The 22,560-nt window shown below is 43.5% G+C and overlaps 1 protein-coding gene and 1 long non-coding RNA gene across 3 annotated transcripts; both read left to right on the top strand.

Annotated features, from left to right (window-relative positions):
• Nucleotides 1-1,416: 1,416 nt before the first annotated feature.
• Nucleotides 1,417-17,741, top strand: ADIPOQ (adiponectin, C1Q and collagen domain containing). 2 transcript variants are annotated; one of them, XM_005282489.5, is made up of 4 exons: nt 1,537-1,569; nt 3,124-3,209; nt 10,790-11,005; nt 15,603-17,741. In XM_005282489.5, the coding sequence occupies exons 3-4, from the start codon at nt 10,798-10,800 to the stop codon at nt 16,133-16,135; spliced, it is 741 nt and encodes a 246-aa protein (XP_005282546.2). In that variant the 5' UTR covers nt 1,537-1,569; nt 3,124-3,209; nt 10,790-10,797; the 3' UTR covers nt 16,136-17,741. The 2 variants fall into 2 exon arrangements, with proteins under 2 accessions (XP_005282545.2, XP_005282546.2); XM_005282488.4 differs by lacking the exon at nt 3,124-3,209 and having other exon boundaries at nt 1,417-1,569.
• Nucleotides 11,012-15,385, top strand: LOC122174010 (uncharacterized). The gene is made up of 3 exons (XR_006175213.2): nt 11,012-11,910; nt 14,904-15,011; nt 15,155-15,385. It is a non-coding gene; the product is annotated as an uncharacterized LOC122174010 (long non-coding RNA).
• Nucleotides 17,742-22,560: the final 4,819 nt, after the last annotated feature.

Below are 22,560 nucleotides of genomic sequence, written 5' to 3' on the forward strand. Positions count from 1 at the left end.
GTCCACATTGTGGTAGTGCAACACATGGCTTATCTTTGCAGGGGTCTTGGTGGAGTCTGTATCTAAGAGGTGTCTTGGTGGTATTGTAGGGAAGCACTGGGGAAGAGGAAGTGAATCTGCCACTGTGCAGATGGATGGGCTGCAGAAGTGACCATGGAAGATCTGAGCCTGGTTCTTTGTCCTGGGAAGTTGTATGGGATCGGTGGGATGGGATCCTCCCTGTAGACTGTAAAGCATCTGTTCAGCAACTCCACAGCTGCTACTGCAAATCATAGATCCACATAGTCATGCATCACCCTTGAACCTGGGCTTTGGGCAGGTGAGAGGTATGGCTCTGTGTGAGGACTGCATGTCTTTTATTAATGCTGTGCCACCTGTTACTAGGGTCACTCAGCAATTCAGCTGCACGTGGAAGTGGTTGCAGAAGCTATATATTTCTTCTGTATTTAGTACCTTGGTCATGTTCAGCCATGTAGGATCTCAGGCCCAGATTCTCAAAGGCACGTAGTTGCCTAACTCCCATTGATTTTAGGTGCCTATAGGGCTTTCAATGGAAGTTAGGCACCTTTGAGGGCCTGGACCTTGCTGTTCAGCTACATCCAATTCCAACAGCACATGTATAATATTTGTCCTCATTCATTTTTATCAGTCTCCTAATTTACATTTAAGGAAGTTTTTGCCTGCATTCTGATGATGATAGAAGAAAGCCTACGACCTCTTAGGCTTGAGATCTCTTAACTTCTCATCCTTTAAGGAAGGTCACATAGGACAAAGACTTATTTGTATCTCTAAGGCTGGTAGCAAGTTTCTGATATGTTGACCCATAAGCAGCTGCACTGTAATTACTCTGGTGACTGATGATGGGTTGGCTTGCCATATAGCTCAGGGTCTTTTTGTTGTCAAATTCTCTTAGCAACCTGCACTGCTCTCTTCATCAGTCCATTCCCTCGGTGGTGGTGGTGGTGGTGGGGGTACAAATAATAAATTTGACATCACAGTGTACGTATTCCAGAAGATTTGAATGCCTTTTCTGTTAAAAAGCAAAAGAAACAAATGTCACACAGCCATTCATTGAGTAATACTCTACTATTGAAAACATAGCATTCCCATTCAGGATGTATTAATCAGAATCTGTGAAAATGTTTTCTCCCTGGACTACTAACAATTCTTCCTACGTCACATTATGCTGCAGATGTTGATAGTAGATTATAAAAGCCAAGCTTTTGACAGCTGAAAACTTAAAATATAGACTTTTCTACCAAACAGTGAATTAATCAATATAAATTGCAGTTGGCTTGAAAATTCTAAACCTCAGCTGATTTTTTTGAATAAAGCATATCACTTTGTGATTAGAATTTAGAAAAGTGGCCCAAAATTGAGCTGCAGACAGGAAAACTGATGAGAAATACCACACCTTAAATCAGCATGCTCAATAGCAAATAGAAAGGAGAGCATCTTAACTGACAGTTCCACATGCCCCCTGGAGATAATGATGTGGTGGCATGACTATTCTCTCCACTGCATTTCTAAAGGGACTGCAGCAAACCAGCCAGGACGCTAAAGCTGCTGGTAAGACCCATTTTTGTTAATGTTCTGGGTTTTTTTCTTTTGGACTGAATCATTCATATAGATTTTCATGTTCTAAGGAAACTCCATTTATGGTTATTAAAGTTAGGTATTGTTATCCTTGGTAAACCCAGTAATTATTTTAAAACCAGAATAACACATCTCTTTTAGGCAGTGGGTGATCTTTGCTTTCAAAAGCACTGCATTGAGTTAGCAATCAAAAAACTAATTCTAAACCGATCTGGAACAACAGAGAAAACAATGGACCATTTAGGGTAATTACTACATTTAGATTTCACTCCTTTTTCTTAGAAAAATCATGGAAAGCTTGATTTTGCTCCAATGATCTGTAAACTATGAGTAGTTCACATACTTACTTATCATACAGAATTGTAAAGATTTACATAGCGCAGCTTTGGGTTGTAAGGTCCTTGGGGCAGTCACTGCAAATGTAGTTGTGTCTTGAATAGCATTCAATCTGTCTGCATTTAGTCCAAATAAATAATAATAATAATAACCACATCATTGGTCAGACTCCTCTGAAAGAAAATGTTTGAGTTTGATAATATAACATGACATTATTTCTAGGCTTTGTGCAATATGCAACAAGGCTTTTTGACACAGCTTTAGCACAGTGTTCAAAAATAATCCTTTATTATGAATAAATGGCATTGTTTCTATTAATGTTATGCAGACCGATGCTGATAAACAAATGCACTTTATAAAATGTATTTTAATTTAAATTCTCTTGATAGCTACTAAATTAACTGAGACCCACTAAAATTAGCTCATCCATTAGTTACTAATTTTTATCAGCTCAGCCTTTCAAACTGAACCCCCAATACATTTCATATATCTCTGTATGGTTTTATATTACGCTGATACATGCTAGGATCAAAGAGGAATGGAGATGCAGACAGTGTAAATGTGTTATACCTAATGCAGAGTTCTGTTCTTCACAACTGTTTGCAAATGTGCAACACACCCTAGACATTTTTATTTTGTGCAGCATAGGACATAGAAACAAAGGACACCTGGAAGGAAGGAACCTCCTAGGTCATCAAATCCAATCCATGCTATTGCAGGCAACCCCATCATATAATCCCATTCATAAATGTATCAAGCGCCATTTTCAAACTAGTTAGGTTGTTTGCCCACAACTCTAATTTGGAGGCAGTTACAGAACCATTGATTTGTAGAAAGCTGCTTCTAATTTCCAGCCGAAATTTATTCATGCACAGGTTATACTCATTTGTTCTTGTGCCAACAGTGCCCTTTAGCAACATATTTATGGCCAACGAATTGGCATCTTTGAGAAGTAATGTACAAAGGATTTGGGACTAGAGTCAAACATAGAATAGCTTTGTATCCAGTTGCCATGAATCCTCACTCACACATTGTGGTGAAGTGTTGCTTTTCATATCAGAGAAGAGAAAAACATAAAAATGTAGCCAGCAAAAATAGTTTTAACTACAATTGACTCTGCTTGCTGGCTGCCAAATGCATACCTAATGCTCTAATCTGTCCATTTTATTTTTATATACTCATCCTTGTAAGCTTCTACGTGACTCAACAAGGATGTCGTCTGCACTGTGATTTGCCTTTCTGACAAGGAAAATAGATACCGTTCCCTGGGTTCTGCGGTTGGTGGTGTTTTGTTGTTAAATTACAGGACTTGCAACTGATTTCCTGTCCCTTCAATATAATCAGAAGCATCCTTGAAAGTCATTTGATTTCATGTATCTCAGAATTCCATTTTGGTGTAATTTCAACAGAAAGAGCCAGACCCTCAGCGGGTTTAAGTGTGTGTCGCTCCATTGAAGTCAAATTGCACCCACTGAGGATCTTGCCGAAGGATTGTATAATATGACCAGCTTGTAATATCACACAGAAACGTCAGACACATGGGGCTTGTGTGATACCAGAATATGACCCCAATAAGATCATCAAAACACACTGCTTAAAAATTTTAATTTTTTAAAACCTTGCTGTATTGAATTATATCATATTTAACAATAAAGCTGTGCAATACAAGTGTCAGCAAAGCCATTACGGATAGCTTGGACAGAGTACTTAGTTGGCACACTGAAGATGCATGTGTTCTGAGCATAGCTGGATCCTGAATATGTATTCCTGAAATAGCAACCATACCAGCACTCCTTTGCTTATCTCAGTCCCCTGGGTACAGTGAAGAGGCATTGCTAGACCATGCCCAGATATGTACCCCACTGTTTGCCAAACATTCTCAGAGATGCCTTCACCCTGAAGATAATATTTTTTTGGCATTTGCAGGCATCGATTTCACTTGTCCCCACCTGCTCAGAAACCATTGCTGCGTCCCTTGTTCCAGTGGAGCAGCAGACTTCTCTGAGAGAGGGACAAAGACACTTCTAACAAATGTTTTAATTGTTTTTAATTCCTATAGACCTGTCTAGTCACTGAGGGTGAGCTCATGTTGCATAGTGCCTTACTCCTTGAACAGGCCCATAAAAATCAATGGGATTGCTGGCAGAGTAAAATACTATTACCGTACTACTTCTACTACTACAGTGTGGCAGGATCTGGCCTTGAGTAAAAAAGCTTTAGAGCTTGTAAGTCTTGTTTGGTCCTTACAGGCCTTCAATGTAGAACTCTCAATGTTTGCTTAAACTTCCCAGTTCCTACAACTGCATTATCCATGGTTTCTTTTATTTTTTCCCCTTTAAACCACATATTTGTATCATAGCTGATAACATGTCATTCAAAATATGACATTTACATTTCATAAGAAAATCCATCCTGAAATGTGGAAGCAACTTTTATTTTATTTTTACTTTTATTTTATTTTTAACTTTTATTTTTAGCAGGAGAAAATGAGATGATTTATTGTAATGACCATCTCTGATGGGGTGGACTGGCCCCGCACTGGAGCAGAAGGGGTTAAATCACCGCTCTCAGCAGCCGAAGCCATGCCTCCTCAACCCTGCTGGGCATGTTCCAACTGCTGCTGCAGTATAAAAGGGAGACAAGGGAAGTCAGGGGCACAAGTCACCAAAAAAGTGATCCTCGAGCAATTCACCCAGATCCTCCCCAGTGGAGGGAAGGAGGTGGTCCAGCGGCATAGGCCAGCAACCCTCGCTGACACCGTCAAGTTAATGGAGGACTACCTGGTGGCAGATACCCCGGGGCCACATGCCAGCAACACTGTAGAGGAAGGATGGTTCAGCTGGAGGGACCCCTTATTGCAACGAACTGGGGAGAGCACTGCGCCTATCCTGAACCTCAGCTACCCGCATGGGCCCCCAAGAAAGGCGACTAGCAGGCCGTGGACCAGCCTGGAAAGGAGGAGACCCATCAGAGGGGGTACCCCCACCAAAGATGGGCGCACCCTCTGAGGGAGGCTGGGACCAGTGCTATGAGTGTGGGCAAGAGGGACACTTTTACCAAGATTGCCCATATGTGGATTGCAGTTATGGCTAAGTATGGGTGGCCAGCCCCTGTGCCTGAAGGAAGGGCTCAGAGAAACTTGTAGTCCCGGCGAGGATAAATGGGGCCCAACACTGGCCCTGGCGGACACTGGATGCAGCCAGACCCTCGTCCGCGATGGGGTGAGCCTACAGGGAAGGAGATACAGTTACAGTGTATCCATGGGGACATAGGGCTCTATCCCCCAGCTAAGGTTAAATTGAAGATCGCCCTGCATGACGCAGTCCTCCAGGTTGGGGTCACTCCTCAGACTAGCGTATCCTGTGATCCTTGAGCATAACTGACCTTGGTTCAAGGAGCTCCTAAGGGGCTACGGGCACTGAAATCCAGGCGGGGAGGAGGCAGCAACTCCATGGGGAGGGCTACTTGGCCGATCGGCGGATCCTGACCTGGGGGAGGGCCCTTCTGACACCTCCCCGGCCTGAGATGGCCCACTGCCCCAGACAGAGACTTCCATGGAGGAGGCCTCGTGGAAACTGGAGACCAATGGGGACTTCGTCCGGGAGCAAAAGGATGACCCGACTCTAAGCCACGCCTGGGAACAAGCAACGACCCCAGGCCCAGAAGTTGGGGACTGTACCCGCCACCCACAAGGGCCACGCTTTGAGATCTGGCGGGATCGCCTATACTGCATGGTCAAAGACCCTTAGACACAGGAAGACCTCCGACAGCTGCTGGTTCCACGCAGGCTGCGGCGTGACCTCCTTCACTTGGACCATGCAGTGCCATGGGCGGGGCCCCTGGGGAGATAGAAGACCCTCCAAAGGGTGGCCCGATGATTTTTCTGGCCAGGATCCACCAGAAGGTAAAGGATTTCTGTGCCTCTTGTCCAGAGTGTCAGCGTGCCAGACCAAAGGGGGTACCCAAAGCACCCCTCATCCCATTACCTGTGATGGGGTTCCCTTTGAGTGTATCAGCCTAAACCTGGTGGGACCACTGGAAAGGAGTGTGGAGGGGAACTGCTACATCCTGGTGATAAGGGACTATGCCACCCGGTTCCCTGAAGCCATCTCATTGCGAATGGCCATGGCACCTATGATTGCCACTGAGCTAGTTAAAGTCTTCACCAGGGTGGGGATACCACAGGAAATCCTGACTGATCAAAGTACCAACCTGATGTCCTGTCTGATGGCCGAACTCTGCCACTTACTCAACATCTGGGCTCTCATGTTGTCAATGTACCACCCTCAGACAGATGGGCTGGTAGAGCGTTTCAATCAGGCGTAAGTTTCTGGAAGAGGACCCCCAGCACTGGAACACATTACTTCCAGCCCTGCTGCTCTCTGTATGGGAGGTACCCTAGGCATCAACCGGCTTCTCCCCTTTGAACTCCTCTACGGGCAACAACCCCAGGACATCCTCGACCTCGTTTGGGAGGATTGGGAAGAGCAAGCAACCCGGGTCACAGGGGTGATCCACTTCGTGTTGCAACTGTGGGAATGGCTCCATACTCTGGGGACTTTTGCCCAGAAGAATCTGTTACAGGCTCAGCACGTACAAGAACAGCACTACAACAAGGGGGCCAGACTCTGCACATTTGAGCCAGGAGATGACGTCCTGCTCTTGTTATTCTCCACAGACTCCAAACTGATGGCCAAGTGGCAGGGACCCTATGAGGTCACCTGACTGGTGGGACCAGTGGACTATGAGATCCGGCTACCGGGGAGATGGAAAGAGATACACATATACCATGTTAACCTGCTGAAGGCGTGGAAGGCCAGGGAAGACCATTACCCCTTTCCCTCTGTAGCCCGAACTGGGACTGCTGGTCGACAGAACCCTAGCGTCTGGGCCAGCCATGATGGGTGCCGAGCTGAGCCCTGAGCAGCGGGGACAACTGCAGCGGGTCTTGCAGGCCTTTCCAGAAGCCTTATCCGCCCACCCTGGGCGGACGGAAGTCATGCACCAGCATATAGCTACTATACCAGGCCAAAAGGTCTGTGATGCCCACTGACCCCTCCTGAGGAAGATGTGGGAGGCCATCAGGAGGGAACTAGACACCATGCTGGAGCTGGGGGTAGTGGAAGAATCAAGGAGTGAATGGTGTAGCCTGATTGTCCTAGATGGGACCACCTGCTGTTATATCAACTTTAGGAAAGTCAACACCATCTCCTGCTTTGATGCATTCCCCAGGTGGAGAAGCTCTTGGAGAGGCAAGGAGGAGTTGTGTTCTTCTCCAGGCTTGATTTGACAAAAGGGTATTGGCAAATACCCCTTATGTCAAACTCGAGGGTGAAGACAGCTTTCCCTACTCCATTTGGCCTATTTCATTTTGTGAGAATGCCTTTTGGACTGCACGGTGCTGCTGCCACCTTCTAATGAACTCCATCCTGCAGCCCCACGACCAGTACGCTGTGGCATATATTGATGACATCATGATATATAACGCCAACTGGGAGACCATCTCTGACATGTCGCCAATGTACTAGGAGCCCTAAAAGAGTCCGGACTCATGGCAAAACCAGCCAAATGTCACCTTGGTCAATGGGAGGTGACCTATCTAGGGTACATAGTGGGTGGGGGCAAGCTGCGGCCCCTAGTGGATAAGGTTCAAGCCCTAAAAGAATGGTTTGCCTGCACGACAAAGAAGCAAGTGAGGCAGTTTCTAGGACTGGTGGGGTACTACCGCTGATTCGTACCCGATTTCAGAACGCTGGCAGCCCCTCTCTCGGACCTGACAAAGAACTCGCAACCACAGACAGTCCGGTGGTCTGAGAGATGCGAGGTGGCCTTCCAGATGCTGAAGGAACAGCTAGCTCAGGGGCCAGTTTTAACACACCCAGACTTTATGAGGTCCTTCATCCTACAGACAGATGCCTCACAAACGGAGCTCAGGGCAGTCCTCTCCCAGCAAGTCAATGGCGAAGAACACCCGGTCCGATATCTAAGCCGGAAACTGTACCCCAGGAAGACCCGATATTTGACCATCAAGAAAGAGGTGCTAGCCGTGAAGTGGGCAGTGGAGGCCCTGCGTTATTACTTACTGGGAACCCTTTCCAACTAATTACTGACCATGCATCCCTTCACTGGCTTAATAGCATGAAAGATCATGTGCTGGTACCTCTCCCTGCAGCCGTACGATTTCCAGGTCTTCCATCAACCGGGTAAGGCACATGCCAACACAGATTTATTTTCGAGGTGGGATAGAGAGGAGGACAAGGAAGGACACCAGATAGGTGCCCTCTTCAGGGGGAGAGTGTGTGACAGGGTGGACTAGCCCCACACTGGAGCAGAAGGGGTTAAAGCAGCGCTCTCAGCAGCTGAAGCCATGCCCCATCAACCCTGCTGGGCATGCTCCAACTGCTGCTGCAGTGTAAAAGGAGCAACATAGCTCAGTCTGGGCTCTCTGCCGAGGAGGAAGGACGCTTGGTAGGGGCTCCAGCCCAGGAGCCGTTACAGCCATTACCTACGGGAGGCGAAGAGCCCGAGACCTGCCGCTATCGGAACCCCAGGGAGCGTCCAGCACTGAGGTGCCTGGAGGCCCTGATACCCTATGGACCCTGCGGCAGGAAAGCCGGTAGGAAGTGACCCAGGGAGGTTGAGGGAGTGGAACCTCCCACCCTCATGAGGTCAGTGTGTTTCAGTGGAATTCCCCGCTGACCCAGTGGCGGACCACTCCAACGCTGTTAGGGCCCTGGGTTGAGGCCCAGTGGGGTCGGCTGGCCCTGAGCCCTACTACTGGGGCTGCCACCTCCGTGGTGATGGCCCCCAGTCACCAGCCACTAGACCACCCTACCCTACCTCCGAGGGTGGATGTATTGACTCTAGCCACTAGACCACCCTACCCTGCCTCCAAGGGTGATTGACTCCGGCCACTAGGCAACACTACCCTATAGTCAAGGGTGGTTGTATTGACTCTGGTCATTGGGCCACACTCCCTTGCAGTTAAGGGGAGTGCTACTGACTCCGGCCTTTGGGCCATGCTTTCCTGCAGACAAAGGAAGCCCTCTTGACTCCGGAAATTGGGCCACACTCCCCTGCAGACAAGGGAAGTCCGCTTGACTACAGAAATTGGGCCACACTCCCCTGCAGTTAAGGGGAGTCCTACTGACTCCGGCCATTGAACTACACAGCCCAGTGGCTAAGCGCAACCGTATTGACTTAACCATGTGGCCCCGCAACACCATCCCTTTATTAAAATTTATTATCTGTCATGCCTCTTGTGATCATCAGATCAGGGATTACTTTTTGTTTCATTGTATAATCCAATGTCCCTCTGCATAGAGGTGAATTTGACCCTCAAATAGTGAATTTAGGATTTTTATTCTGTAAACCTGATCTTAAATACTACCTCAGGAGATAATCTGGGAAGTCACACTGTTCGCTTCTAATATAAAAGCAACTAGTTTGAAAGAGCAAAAATCTAGTAATACAACTCTCAGATACTTAGTGCATCAGATTTCATTTCCCCATTGACAGATCTCAATGGAAAACAAAAAAGCATTAAAATCTGATAGGATCACCTATAGGAGGCTGGCAATCTGAATGTAGATTGCTGACAGTAGATGCTCCAAGGTTAGTGTACTGTATCTGTAACAATGTATTGCATGTTCAGCATGGTGGCATCTGAGATTTTGTTATGAGTTCTGCCAGACTGTATTTTACATCAGCTGTTCACTCAACCAAGCAGAACGTTGGATTGTGTCATCATCTAATTGACTGGAACATTGCAAAAGAAGCAGACAACAGACATGGTGGTGTGGCATCACCATATTCAACATAAAAATCTAAGGTCAAGATTCTGACCTCAGCTACACTGGTGTTAATCCAAAAAAACTCCATTAATGTCAATGGAGTTACTGGAGACGCTGTTGATTTCAGTGGCATTAGTCTGGATTTACACCAGTAGTAAGCTCAGAATCTGTCCTGGAGGGTTTGGTTTTGCATTTCACAGTAGTTTTGCACCAGAAAAACTCCTTTGTCTAATTTAAAATCGGGAAAGAGAGGTCAGAATTAGGACTGTTTCTGATTAGTCATTGCTTTAAAACATTGAAGATACCATAAAGAGTGTGGGAAAATATATAAAAGTTATTGCCACTCAGTAAGTGACAGAAGACAAGTGAAATTTCCTCTGATGTTCACAAAATGTTTGCAGTGTTGTTGTAGCTGTGTTGGTCCCAGGATATTAGAGGGACTAACTGGGTGAGGTAATATCTTCTATTGCATCAACTCCTGTTGGCAAAAGAGAGAAGCTTTTGAGTTGACCTGGAGCTTAGAGAGGTTATGCATTGAGGGGCAAATCCTGCTCACATCTCTCCCCCCACTCCATCTCTGGGTGCAAAGAGCCCCTAGCAGGAAAAGAGTTCTGCAGCATAAAGCAGGAAAGGGCTTGGGAATGGCCATGCAAGGTCATCTTCTGTTTAGTGCAGAACCCAGTTATGCAGGGCGCTCCATGTGTAGCAGTGCATGGGAGTGGGGGTGGCCCAGATGAGGAGCAGGGACCATAGCCAGCATCATTCCAGCACTTAATCAAGATACTCAACCAGGCATCGGTGGGTACATTTGCTTCTGAGGGCCTGATCCTGGGATTTCAATGGGAGCTGAGGGTGCCCAACTCTGAGTTGAGAAGAGGCATTTCAAGGAATAGAATTATACCCTGTTAACTAACGTGTCAATCTCGAGTGGAATAGAGTTTCCCCAGGGAATGATTTATGCATTCAACTGCTTGTCCTCTGTCTCCGTTGGCTCAATGACCATCGCCACTTTGGCATTCAGGTTCCTTGGTCTAAAATGCTAATAGAGTCATTGTCCATTTCAGAGTTCACAATGAAGCTGGTGCCAAACCTCCTCCTTTGCTTGCTGCTGCTGGTGCAACTGTATCACACTGAAACAACAGATGAAGAACCACAGCCACCTAAAGGGCCTTGTGCAAATTGGATGGGAGGAGCACCAGGTTACCCAGGCCACAACGGCGTCCCAGGCAGAGATGGAAAGGATGGGAAAGACGGGCAAAAGGGAGAGAACGGAGAGCCAGGTCTGCGTGAGGCTTTAATATTCGATACCATTTCAATCAAACATGACCTGACTTCTGAGGGAAGGAAGCCTCAGTAGGGACAGGATTCAAAGTTTATGGAGGTCAATGGAAAGATTTCCACTGACTTCCACGGGCTTTGAATCAGGCCTAAAGTTCTCAGAGCTAATGTGTCATTCCATATTTAGCAAATGAGAGCACAAGGCACAGAATGTGTATATAGAAGAGGGGACAAATATATTCTTTGGATGGAAAGTTCTGAAATGTTAGGAGCCAGGTAACAGTTTAGAGGAAAGAATTTCCCTGGCTTCTTCCCTATAAACAAACCACTGATTCTCTGTCTATGTAATTACCTGCTCCTGTTAGTGTCAGAGTTGTAAATGAATGTTTAAGGATCTGATTGTTTTTATTTCAATGCAGTGTATAGTTATTTTGCAATACAGAGAAAGCTAGTCAAATTTGCCAATATTTGTTTGTATTTGAAGTCACTGTATGTTATTCAGTGGCATCAGCTATAAACATTGCCAGCATTTCCATTTTCAGCAACTATTTTATGTCATTTATAAAATCTAGCTCTCACCTGAAATTTGGCTTAGAAGGTCTCTTCCCAAACAGCTGAGAAATTTTTGGGGTTATCATTGGTTAACTTTTTGGTTAGCTTTGGTTTTTTTAGGTGAAAAACTGCAGTTTATGCTTTTGAGGATTCTAGAAATAAAATGAAAAAATGACAATTATTTCAATTACCATGCATGTGCATTAACATTTCTAACAGCTATCACTAATTCAAAACTTCGGATCGATATCTGCTTACAAAATAAACTGGGAAAAATCAGAACTATTGGAAATCTCCTGGTTGGCAGCTAATGGGGCTTTCTCTCAATGGAATTTCCAAAGGCAAATTGATGCATGTGAGTACCTAGGTATAAAAGTACCAAGAAATATTAACAAACTAGTGAAAATAATTTTTGATTCTGTACTCTTCCGAATAGTTAGTGATACAAATAGGGGCCATCATCCGTCCCTCAGGCTGTGGGGAAGGGTTCACACAATAAAAATGTATATTCTGCCTAAACTCCTCTATAGTTAAAGGGTATGTCTATACTGTCTGGGCTCTAGGACCCTGCAGAGCCCAGAAGACTACACCGCAATGAAACAGCTCCACAGCCGAAGCCCTGCAAGCCCGAGTCAGCTGGCATGGGCCAGCCGCAGGTGTCTAATTGCAGACGACATACCCTAAGTGGCATACCTGTATATATCCCTCTGGCTTATCTCTATATATCTGTCCAACTTATTTTAGAAAATTTAATAGCATTATTAGAACCTTCCTGTGAGGCTCTGATCAGAGACCATGACTACCATCTCCAATTCCTTAAAGCCAACAGGGTTGGGTCCCCCAGACCTACAAAATGAATATTATGCTTTTATCATAGAAAATGGGGAAGAAAATGGCAGATGAAATTCAATGTTGATTAAATGCAAAGTAATGCACAGTGGAAAACATCATCCCAACTATCCATACAAAATGGAGTCTAAATTAGCTGTTACCACTTGAGAAAGAGATCTTGGAATCATCACGGATAGTTCTCTGAAAAATGTGCTCAATGTGCACCAGCAGTCAAAAAAGCTAACAGAATGTTAGGGATCATTAGGAAAGCGATAGGTAATAAAACAGAAAATATCATAATGCCACTTTATAAATCCATGGGACGCCCACACCTTGAATATTGTGTGCAGTTCTGGTCACCACATCTCAAAAAAGATAAGAGAATAGGAAAAAGTACAGAGAAGGTCAAAAAAAAAAAGAGAGAAGACTGTTCAGCTTCGAAAAGAGACGACTGAGGGGGGATATGATAGAGATCTATAAAATCATGAATGGTGCAGAGAAAGTAAATAAGGAAGTGTTATTTACCTATTCACATAACACACAAACCAGGGGTCACTCAATGAAATAAAATAAGCAGCAGGTTTAAAACAAAAGGAAGTGCTTCATTACATAATGTACAGTCAACCTGTGGAACACATTGCCATGGGATGTTGTGAAAGCCAGAAATATAACTAGGTTCAAAAAAGAATTACATAATTTCATGGAGGATAGGTCCATCAATGGCTATTAGCCAGGAGGGTGAGGGACACAACCCCATGCTCTGGATGTCTCGAAACCTCTAACTTCCGGAAGCTGGGACTGGCTGATAGGAAATGTATCACTTGATAAATTGCCCAGTTCTGTTACTTTCCTCTGAAACACCTGGCATGGGCCATGGTCAGAAGACAGGATACTGAGCTAGATGAACCATTGGACTGACCGAGTATGGCCACTCTGATGTTCTTATCATGTCACAGATGCCAAAATGGTTCAGCATGCCAACACCCTTATACTCACATGGGTGGAAACTGAGCAGGTGTTAATGCATCTAATTCCCCCACAGGTCTCCTCTTTTTGTCCAATGGAAAAAAAATAAGGTGCCAACAGCAGTGGTTCCCAAACTTGTTCTGCCGCTTGTGCAGGGAGAGCCCCTGGCGGACCGGGCTGGTTTGTGTACCTGCCGTGTCCGCAGGTCAGGCCGATTGCGGCTCCCAGTGGCAGCGGTTCGCTGCTCCAGGCCAATGGGAGCTGCTGGAAGTGGTGGCCAGTACGTCCCTCGGCCCGCGCCGCTTCCAGCAGCTCCCATTGGCCTGGAGCAGTGAACCGTGGCCACTGGGAGCCGCGATCGGCCGAACCTACGGACGCGGCAGGTACACAAACTGGCCCGGCCTGCCAGGGGCTTTCCCTGCACAAGCAGCGGAACAAGTTTGGGAACCACTGGCCTACAGTGATGGCTGCGTGAAGGGTCAGGGCTATCCTAGCTAAGAGGTTCCAATTTGCCATCATGCAAAAGCACCCACTTGGGACAACCCAGACATGCAAATTGGGAACAAACCTACAATTTGGAAGTACTAGCTGAGGAGGGGCATTGTATGGATTTCCAAATTAGTCAGCTATGAGGGCTTTGTCCCTTTTCTAACACTAAAACAAAGTTATGATCTGCCAACCTCAGCGGAGTGGCAGTACTTTCAGTTCAGACATTTGCTAACGTATCAATTTGGTCCAGATGACCTAGGACTGCCTGAGGCCCAGAGGTACTGGGAACCTTTAAAATGCTCCAAAAACTCCCCAGGCCCATGTCCATTATGCATACTTTGTTAATGAAGAGGAACTTGATTAGTCTGAAGTTCTTTGAGGAAGTGTGGGAAGGGGATTTATCACTGCCCTTAAAAGAACCCCAATGGCAGAGCATATTACAAAAAATTAAAAATGCTTCGGTGGATTGCAGGCTGCCCTTGCTGCAACAAAATACAGGTTGCAAAAGGCCGTGTCCTCTGATGTTTGTGGGTGCTGTAACAAAGAAAAAGGAACTCTGATGCATATGCAATGGGACTGTCCAAAAGTCAAGCAGCTGTGGAAAGAGGAAGCCACAAGAGTTAAAATAATGCTCAGCTTCAGCTGAAAATGATATCCTTGGTTATTTATCTGCTAAGCTGGGTTTAACTGTGCCATAAAGTCATTGGGTTTTGAGGGCAGCAGTGATCATCAAGTGCATGATTTTTCAAAAATGGAAGAATAGTCTTTTGCCCAACATAAAGCAGTGGTGTTTGAACCTGTCTGAGTTAGCAGCCAAAGAAAGAATAGCTTTTGGCCGTAGAGAGCAATTATATTGATTTGAAAAAATGTGGACCTCCCCCCCACCTTTTTGGATAAAAATGTTGAGATGACTCAAAGAATGGCAGATTTTCATTCCACCTAACCCCTCCTCTCCTGTGCACCCTGCCCTCGTCCGGTCCCCTCCTTCCCTCTCCTTATTTATGCTTGGCTTCTCCTGTTTTATTACTGTTACCCCCACCCTAACACCTTATGTCTATGCAGTATTGTCTGGTCAGGCCTTGCAGCTTTGACAGCTTGTAAAACTGTGTAATTCCATCATTCTATTGGAGATCCCATGAAGCATGCAGTATCTGGAAACATACACTAGCTGTAAGTCATTCCCTTTTTGTCCTTTTCATTGTCTATTTCTTTATGAAAATTAGTAAAATAATTAATCATAAAAAATTGTAACAGAAAAACTTCAAAGTGGATTTTATGATGGGGCTAAAAGTGTGCCATATATGTCCATGCAGGGTGCAAATGATCGTCCCAAAGAGCACCAATGGACCATTGCAGCAGTATCCACTGCAACCAGAGGAGACGGCTCAATGAAGCTAAGCATCAGATTTGAAATAGCTACACTCCCTTGAAGTATGGGTGTGAATTCCAGCAGGGTTGAGTCAACCCTTTGTTCTTCTGAGATAAATTGAGCTCCATGCTGGAGTTGTTTTTTTTTTTTAAGCCTTTTGAATAAGGATTTAAAATCTCATGGGCCTGTTTTCAATAGGCATTAGTAAGCCTATTAAAAATCGCCCAACTGGCCACTGCCCAACATCTCCCACTGTTCTCAAACAGGGATTGTTTTATCATCTCCTACTATAAAACTATTATATCAGCACATATGCTGACATGAGTCTGATTTGGTTTATTGTTGGAAATTTCCAACATGATCACTCTAATCAAAATAATTTTCCCTTGTAGGTGAGCCAGGCCCCAAAGGGGATACTGGAGAGGGAGGAGCTCCTGGCACTGAAGGCTCAAGAGGATTTCCAGGAATCCCAGGGATGAAAGGGGAGAAGGGAGAAGGTGCTTATGTTTACCGATCTGCCTTCAGCGTTGGGCTCACAAACAGAGCCCCCGTCCCCAACATTCCCATCAGATTCACAAAAATCTTCTACAATGAACAAAATCACTACGATGAAACCACAGGGAAGTTCCGCTGCAGCATCCCAGGCCTGTACTATTTCACATACCACCTCACTGTGTATATAACAGATGTGAAAGTCAGTCTGTACAAGAAGGACAAGGCAGTGCTATTCACCTATGATCAGTTCCAGAGAAACAATGTCGACCAAGCTTCCGGGTCTATTTTGCTTCACCTGAGTGCCGGAGAAGAAGTTTGGCTTCAAGTGTATGGAGAAGAAGAAAAAGAAAACAATGGTATCTATGCTGATAATATCAATGATTCTACTTTCACGGGTTTCCTCCTTTATCCAGATTTGGATCTTCGTTAAAGTGTGAGTCCAGTACATGAGGGAGGAAAGGAAGGATTAGCCAAGGAATTGATTTGGGAACACTCTAGGTTTTCCTAAGCACTATTTCCACACTGTGGTTACTAGCAAACACAGTGTTTTGTAGGGCTTTAGACTAGGTATTATAATCACCATGGATGATATCCTGGCCCCATTGAAATCAATAGGCGTTTTTCCATTGACTTCAGTGGGGCCATAATTTCACCCCACATTGCCACTTCTGCCCTCTTTCCAAACTCTGAGCCCAAATATCAATATATTCACTAAAGAAATAGACAAAGCTAACATAGTGCATAGTCCACTGGTGTCCTGTTCCATGACAGAGGCTCCTAAGTGCTATGATAATTCAAATAATAAATATAATCATAAATAATACAGCTCCTTGAAATATTTTTGAAATTCACAATTTAGACAAATTTTGAATGCCAATGACAAAATTCACAATTTAGAGCTGGCTGAAATTTTTCAAAATGTTGGTGAGCTTTTCAGTCAAAATTTCTAATTTTTACCAAAATAAGGAAGAAAGTATTTCATTAAAATTATATGAAACTTGTTCCTGTTTTCCACCCAGCTCCAATAAACACATCCCATTGCCATTGTAATCCTGCAATTTACTCAGGCCTTCTAACTCCTCCCATTGTTTAGTGTTTTTCCTAGTAACGTTATGTCTAATTTAGATTGCAAGCTCTGTGGGCTGGCGTTGTGTCTTTTTATTTATCTGGAAAGTATTACATACACCTATCAGGCTACATAAATAACCATAAAAACAACTCATGGCTACTACCATCTTGAATATTAGATTGTTCCAGAAGCTTCACTTCTTTAGAGACCATATTTCTGTGACTGTTCTAAAATCATGGCATCCCCCTGCAAACAACATACCAGATATTTGGAGAATGGGAGGCACCAACAGGCAGCTGGGCAGATATTTAAATATAAACACATCTCTAATTAGAACACTGGATCTGCACTGTATTTAAAGATGTAGCAGTTCAGCACTCGTGCTGTAATGTGTGTTTTGTTTGACAGTATCTTATAGCTTTAATTTCAGCTGGAGATCAGGAATGAATTGTTAATTCACCTAGAATCTTCTGTGCCTTCTTCTCTATGAAAAAGCCAGTTGTGCCTTCAGATTAGCAATCACCTTTCCATTCTATAAACAGACATCCATTAATGATTAGAACACCTCTGGGGGAGATCCTCATCTGGTGTAAATGAGCATGGCTCCATTGACATCAATAGAGCAACACTGATTCACGCCAGCAGAGGAGCTAGCCCACTTATCTGCAAGACTAGTTCTATGTTGCTATGATCATTAGGATTGGTGATCTTAGTAACATTCCTAACATGAGCTGATCTCTCTCATAGTTTCTTGTTTGATCAAAGAAAATCAGCGTCTCTGATAGATTTAGAGATGAAGAATCCAGTTTTGCTTTGATAGGTTGGTTGTTTTGGTTGGTTCCTAAACTGACACATTACTCTAAATGTAGAATAGTATCACTGCTCCCACTAAAAATTGTTTTCATAGCAGTATTTTCTACACTCTAATGAATTAATATATTATAAATAAAAATATTTGGCTCTCTCACTAAGATCTCTCTGTGGCTTTGTTGTTGTTGTTGTCATCGTGTTGTTGTTATTTTGGGAGAAGTTGACAAAGGACATTTTTTTCCTAACACAGATGGGCAGCCAAAAAGCCAGGTGCTGAGCCATTTAAAAAAATCTAGGAGGAAAACTGAAAGATTCTTAAGCTGTTTAAAAATAACATAAGAAGGTACTCAGTCCTTTTTTGATGCACACTTGTTCTCCCCAGGAATTGAAATGGCGGGTGGGGAGTTTCGAATTTACAGGAAGGGATGAGGGCCAAGGGATGAGACCGTGAGGGCAAAGGTGGGCTTTATGGCACAATAGAAAAACAGAAAACCATTTTATTAGATTTAACTCATATTTTAAAATCATCACACAAATTAAAGTTGGCTACTCAAGCCTTCTATGAAATACTACACCTATATCCTTCTTGTTTTGTTGTTGTTGTAATTTTGCACAACCCTGTTAATGCAATGCAGTACTTCCAAATGCAATGCAATAGTTCCAGTCCTTCAGTTGACATGCTCATTAGTTCATTCACATGATCAGGCAGAAGGTGACTTCTTTCAGAACACAAAAATATATTCAATGATGAAAAAGAATGCTCAACTGTAGCTGTTGTGACTGGGAGTAGCAAGAGAAGAATTCCTACTTCTTGCATTACAGGAAACATAGCACAAAGATCAGGTCAAGCCACTAGTAATGACAAAAAAGAAGTTGAAGTCAAATTTTAATTAATTCGTCTTATGACATTCCACTCTGTGCTCAAATTCTCTATTCTGCCCTAATAACATGGCAGCCCCATTGCTGGTAGTACCTCCCTCCACTCAACTGTTGACGCTTTATAAGACAGGCATTTGAAAAAGATACATCCAGAAGTCGCTGTTGTAGATTTGTGAGTGTTGGTTTAACAAACACTTCTTGTCCTCTTCACTTAAGGAATCAATATAAGTTCCTTCATTAGTCAACTTCTGGACTGAAGTCCTTGCTTCTTCCAGTATGTTTTCAATGGATATCTCTCTGATTGATCCAAGTATAGCTTCTATTGCTGGACAAAGATCTACTACTATTGTAGCAGATGCCTGGATGGCATTGTTTAATGACCTGAGTGGTTTCAACACAAGACTTATAAGAGACAGAATGGCGATTGTCTTCTCTGAACATAGAAGCAAAAGTAGTCAACCAGCCTCACTACTTAGATCCGTCCAATCTTGGTAGATACTTTTCAAAGCCAGTAATAATGGTTGCAGTAATTTTAAGACATCAGCCAAGGATCGCTCATGAGAAAGCCAGCGGGTATTCCCATGTTGGACTAATTTGAACTTCAGTCCCAGAGCATCTTCTATTTTTTCCAAGATGTTCAGTCTTTTTGGACTCTTGTTGAAAAAATGAGTATAATGAAGCCATTAAATGTATGGCTTTTTTAATGTCTTTTTAAGATTCTGCAGCTCGTACTAGTGCTAGTTGAGTAGATCATAGAATCATAGGACTGGAAGGGATCTTGAGAGGTCGTCCAGTCCAGTCCTCTGCACTCAAGTCAGGACTAAATATTATTTAGACCATCCCTGACAGGTGATTTTTTTAACCTGCTCTTAAAAACCTTTAATGATGAAGATTCCACAATCTCCCTAAGTAATTTATTCCAGTGCTTAACTACCTCACAGTTAGGAACTTTTCCCTAATGTCCAACCTAAACCACGCCTGTTTCAATTTAAGCCCATTGCCTCTTGTCCTATCATCAGAGGTTAATGAGAACAATTTTTCTCCCTCCTCCTTGTAGCAACCTTTTATGTACTTGAAAACTGTTATGTCCCCCCTCAGTTTTATCTTCTCCAGACTAAACAAACCCAATATTTTCAATCTTTCCTCATAGGTCATGTTTTCTAGACCTTTAATCATTTTTGTTGTTCTCCTCTGGACTTTCTCCAATTTGTCCACATCTTTCCTGGATTGTGGCACCCAGAACAGGACACAATACTCCAGTTGAGGCCGTATCAGCGCAGACTAGAGTGGAAGAATTACTTCTCATGTCTTGCTTACACCACTTCTGCTAATACCTCCCAGAATGATATTTGCTTTTTTTTTTTTTGCAATAGTGTGACACCGTTGACTCATATTTAGTTTGTGATCCACTCTGACCCCCAGATCCCTTTCTGCAGTACCCTTTCTTAAGTAGTCATGTCCCATTTTGTATATGTGCAATTGATTGTTCCTTCCTAAATGGAATACTTTGCATTTGTCCTTATTGAATTTCATCCTATTTACTTGAGAATATTTCTCCAGTTTGTCCAGCTCATTTTGAATTTTAATCCTATCCTCTAAAGCACTGCAACCCCTCTCAGCTTAGTATCATCTGCAAACTTTATAAGTGTATTCTCTATGCCATTATCTATATCGCTGATGAAGATACTGAACAGAACTGGACCCAGGACCAATCCCTACAGGAGTCTAATTGATATGCCCTTCTAGTTTGACTGTGAACTGCTCTGTGGGATAACTACTCTCTGGGAACGGTTTTCCAACCAGTTATGCACTCACTTTATAGTAGCTCTATCTAAGTTGTATTTCCCTAGTTTGTTTATGAGGTTATGCAAGACAGTATCAAAAGCCTTATTAAAGTCAAGATATACCACATCTACCATTCCTGCCCCCCAACCACAAGGCTTGTTACCCTGTCCAAGAAAGCTATTAGTTTGATTTGACACAATTTATTCTTCACAAATCCATGCTGACTGTTACTTATCACCTTATTATCTTTTAATTATTTGCAAATTGATTGCTTAATTATTTGCTCCATTATCTTTCCAGGTACTGAAATTAAGATGGTCTCTGCAATGTGTAGAGGAGAGATTAGGGTTACACTTTTCTCTGAGCAAAGCTTGTACTCCACCATGTCTTCCAGAGAAGTTTGCAGCTCCATCAAATGCACAAGCAGCCATCTGTTTGGGGTCCAATTTACAAGCATTTAACTCTTCTAAGATGTGGGTTGTCACAGATGCAGCCAATATGTCTTCTATAACCTGAATATCTAGAAATGCATCTATTGGCCTACTTAGGATTACAGTGTCATAAATTAATAATTCACCATCTTATTGCACTAACAAATTATAATGAAGGTGAGACACGTCCTAGGAGAGAGAATGGTCCTGCAGCAGACTGGAGAACAGAGACCCTCCTCTCCTGTACCAGCAGCTTTAGGAAGTGGAAACTCTGATCAGGAGCCTCATGGGCCCAAGACAACAGCTCTATCAGGTGAACTGAAAGGGTGACTCCTTTTCAATGAACCACTAAGAGGAGTATAAGCTATGTCCATGGTAAGTTGCTCTTTGCTTCCTGTAAGACAGGATTCTTCTCATCAAATCCAAAGGAGATTTATCTATCCATCTACCCACCCACCCTATCTAACCCAACCATACCTTACATCCAGGTTTTTATATCTCATCCACCATTGTAGTCTCTGTGCACCTTACAATGTATTTCTTCTTCTTCTCAAATGAGACCACTTTAGCAACCCTATGATATGTTGTCCTATGATTAGAAAATTCTTCCAGTGCTTCACATGTGTTTCCACTAAGCACTTTTGTGTAGCATATGCAAAAAAAAAAAAATTGTCTCTGTCTCTCTGCCCTGCCACACACAGAGACCTCTGGTTACCTGCTTGATAGCCTTCTCATAAGATAATGAGAACAACTCTTGGAAATATTTATTTCCAGACTAACAATGAAATGAAATTCATCATGAATGGCCTCCCTAAGAGAGAATCCCCTAAGGGCCATGAGATTTCAACAGGGAAATGTCAATGATGGATTTAGTAACAATCAATCTGATGCTAGATCTGATCATGTTTAATGTAGCCAGCTTGAGAAGGTCCCCCTCCATTCCTCCCTGCCAGGCATATTAATATAAAGAGAATGGAAAAACAAATTAGTCTGTAAGCAAGAAAGGGGACAGAAATGTAGTGACTGCTGTACCTAATGGTATAAGAGGCTTAGACCAAATGCACCTAGGTTAGACCTTTTATAGCATTATTAAATTTTGAGGATCTAAAGTTTCTGAAAGGCATGAAAGTAGAAATGAATATGGCGCTTACAGATAACTGGACTAAGCACTGGGAGTAAAACCAAATTTAAAGATTCCCAAGCTGGTTTCCTAGAAGGAAACCAATGTCAAAAACCACTTCAGGGCTGCCTACACAGCAGGTACAAATGTGCTTCTAGTGTTGCCCCATATACCAGGAACGGATTACATGCACTTCCAATAAGGAAGGTAGGATGATTCTGCAGTTCAGGCAGTAAACTAGGACTCAGAAGACCTGGGTCCAGTTCTTGACAGCGCCACAGACTACTTCTTTACATATTTTAATGTTGTGTGCTTAAAATTTGGGGGACAAAATTCCCAACTCCCAGCCACACTATAGATTTCTTATCCACATTGTGAATGTGGATTGCATATTCTGAACTTCTTCCACCTGCAGAACTTTCACCAATGCTCGTGGCAATTTGCATCCAAAACTACAGTAGCACATGTGATAGATCAATGCTACAGTGTGGATCCAAGGATAATTTTGCCCCTAATCAAAGACTGATTCAAAAGCCTGAACCTTCCCATCAGCTACTTTCATCCTTTCATCTCTTCACTGTCACTAGTCTGCAAGAATTTATGTCATTACCCACTTTTAAACTGTAGGGAAGAGCACAGGATTGGGAGTCAGGAGGTGCTGATTTTAATCCTTGCTCAGCCACTGGCTCACTGAATAGCCTGTTTCCTTATTTGTGTTCATATATATATACATATCACAGGGGTATCGTGCGGGTTGATCA

The sequence above is a fragment of the Chrysemys picta genome, chromosome 9, assembly GCF_011386835.1.
Source record: "Chrysemys picta bellii isolate R12L10 chromosome 9, ASM1138683v2, whole genome shotgun sequence".
In the NCBI taxonomy this organism is placed as follows: Eukaryota; Metazoa; Chordata; order Testudines; family Emydidae; genus Chrysemys; species Chrysemys picta.

Coding starts and splice junctions, on each gene's coding strand:
- ADIPOQ (XM_005282488.4), top strand. CDS start 1,503: ATGACTATTCTCTCCACTGCATTTCTAAAGGGACTGCAGCAAACCAGC. Junction 1,570..10,789: donor CCAGGACGCTAAAGCTGCTG/GTAAGACCCATT, acceptor TGTCCATTTCAG/AGTTCACAATGAAGCTGGTG. Junction 11,006..15,602: donor GGGAGAGAACGGAGAGCCAG/GTCTGCGTGAGG, acceptor TTTCCCTTGTAG/GTGAGCCAGGCCCCAAAGGG.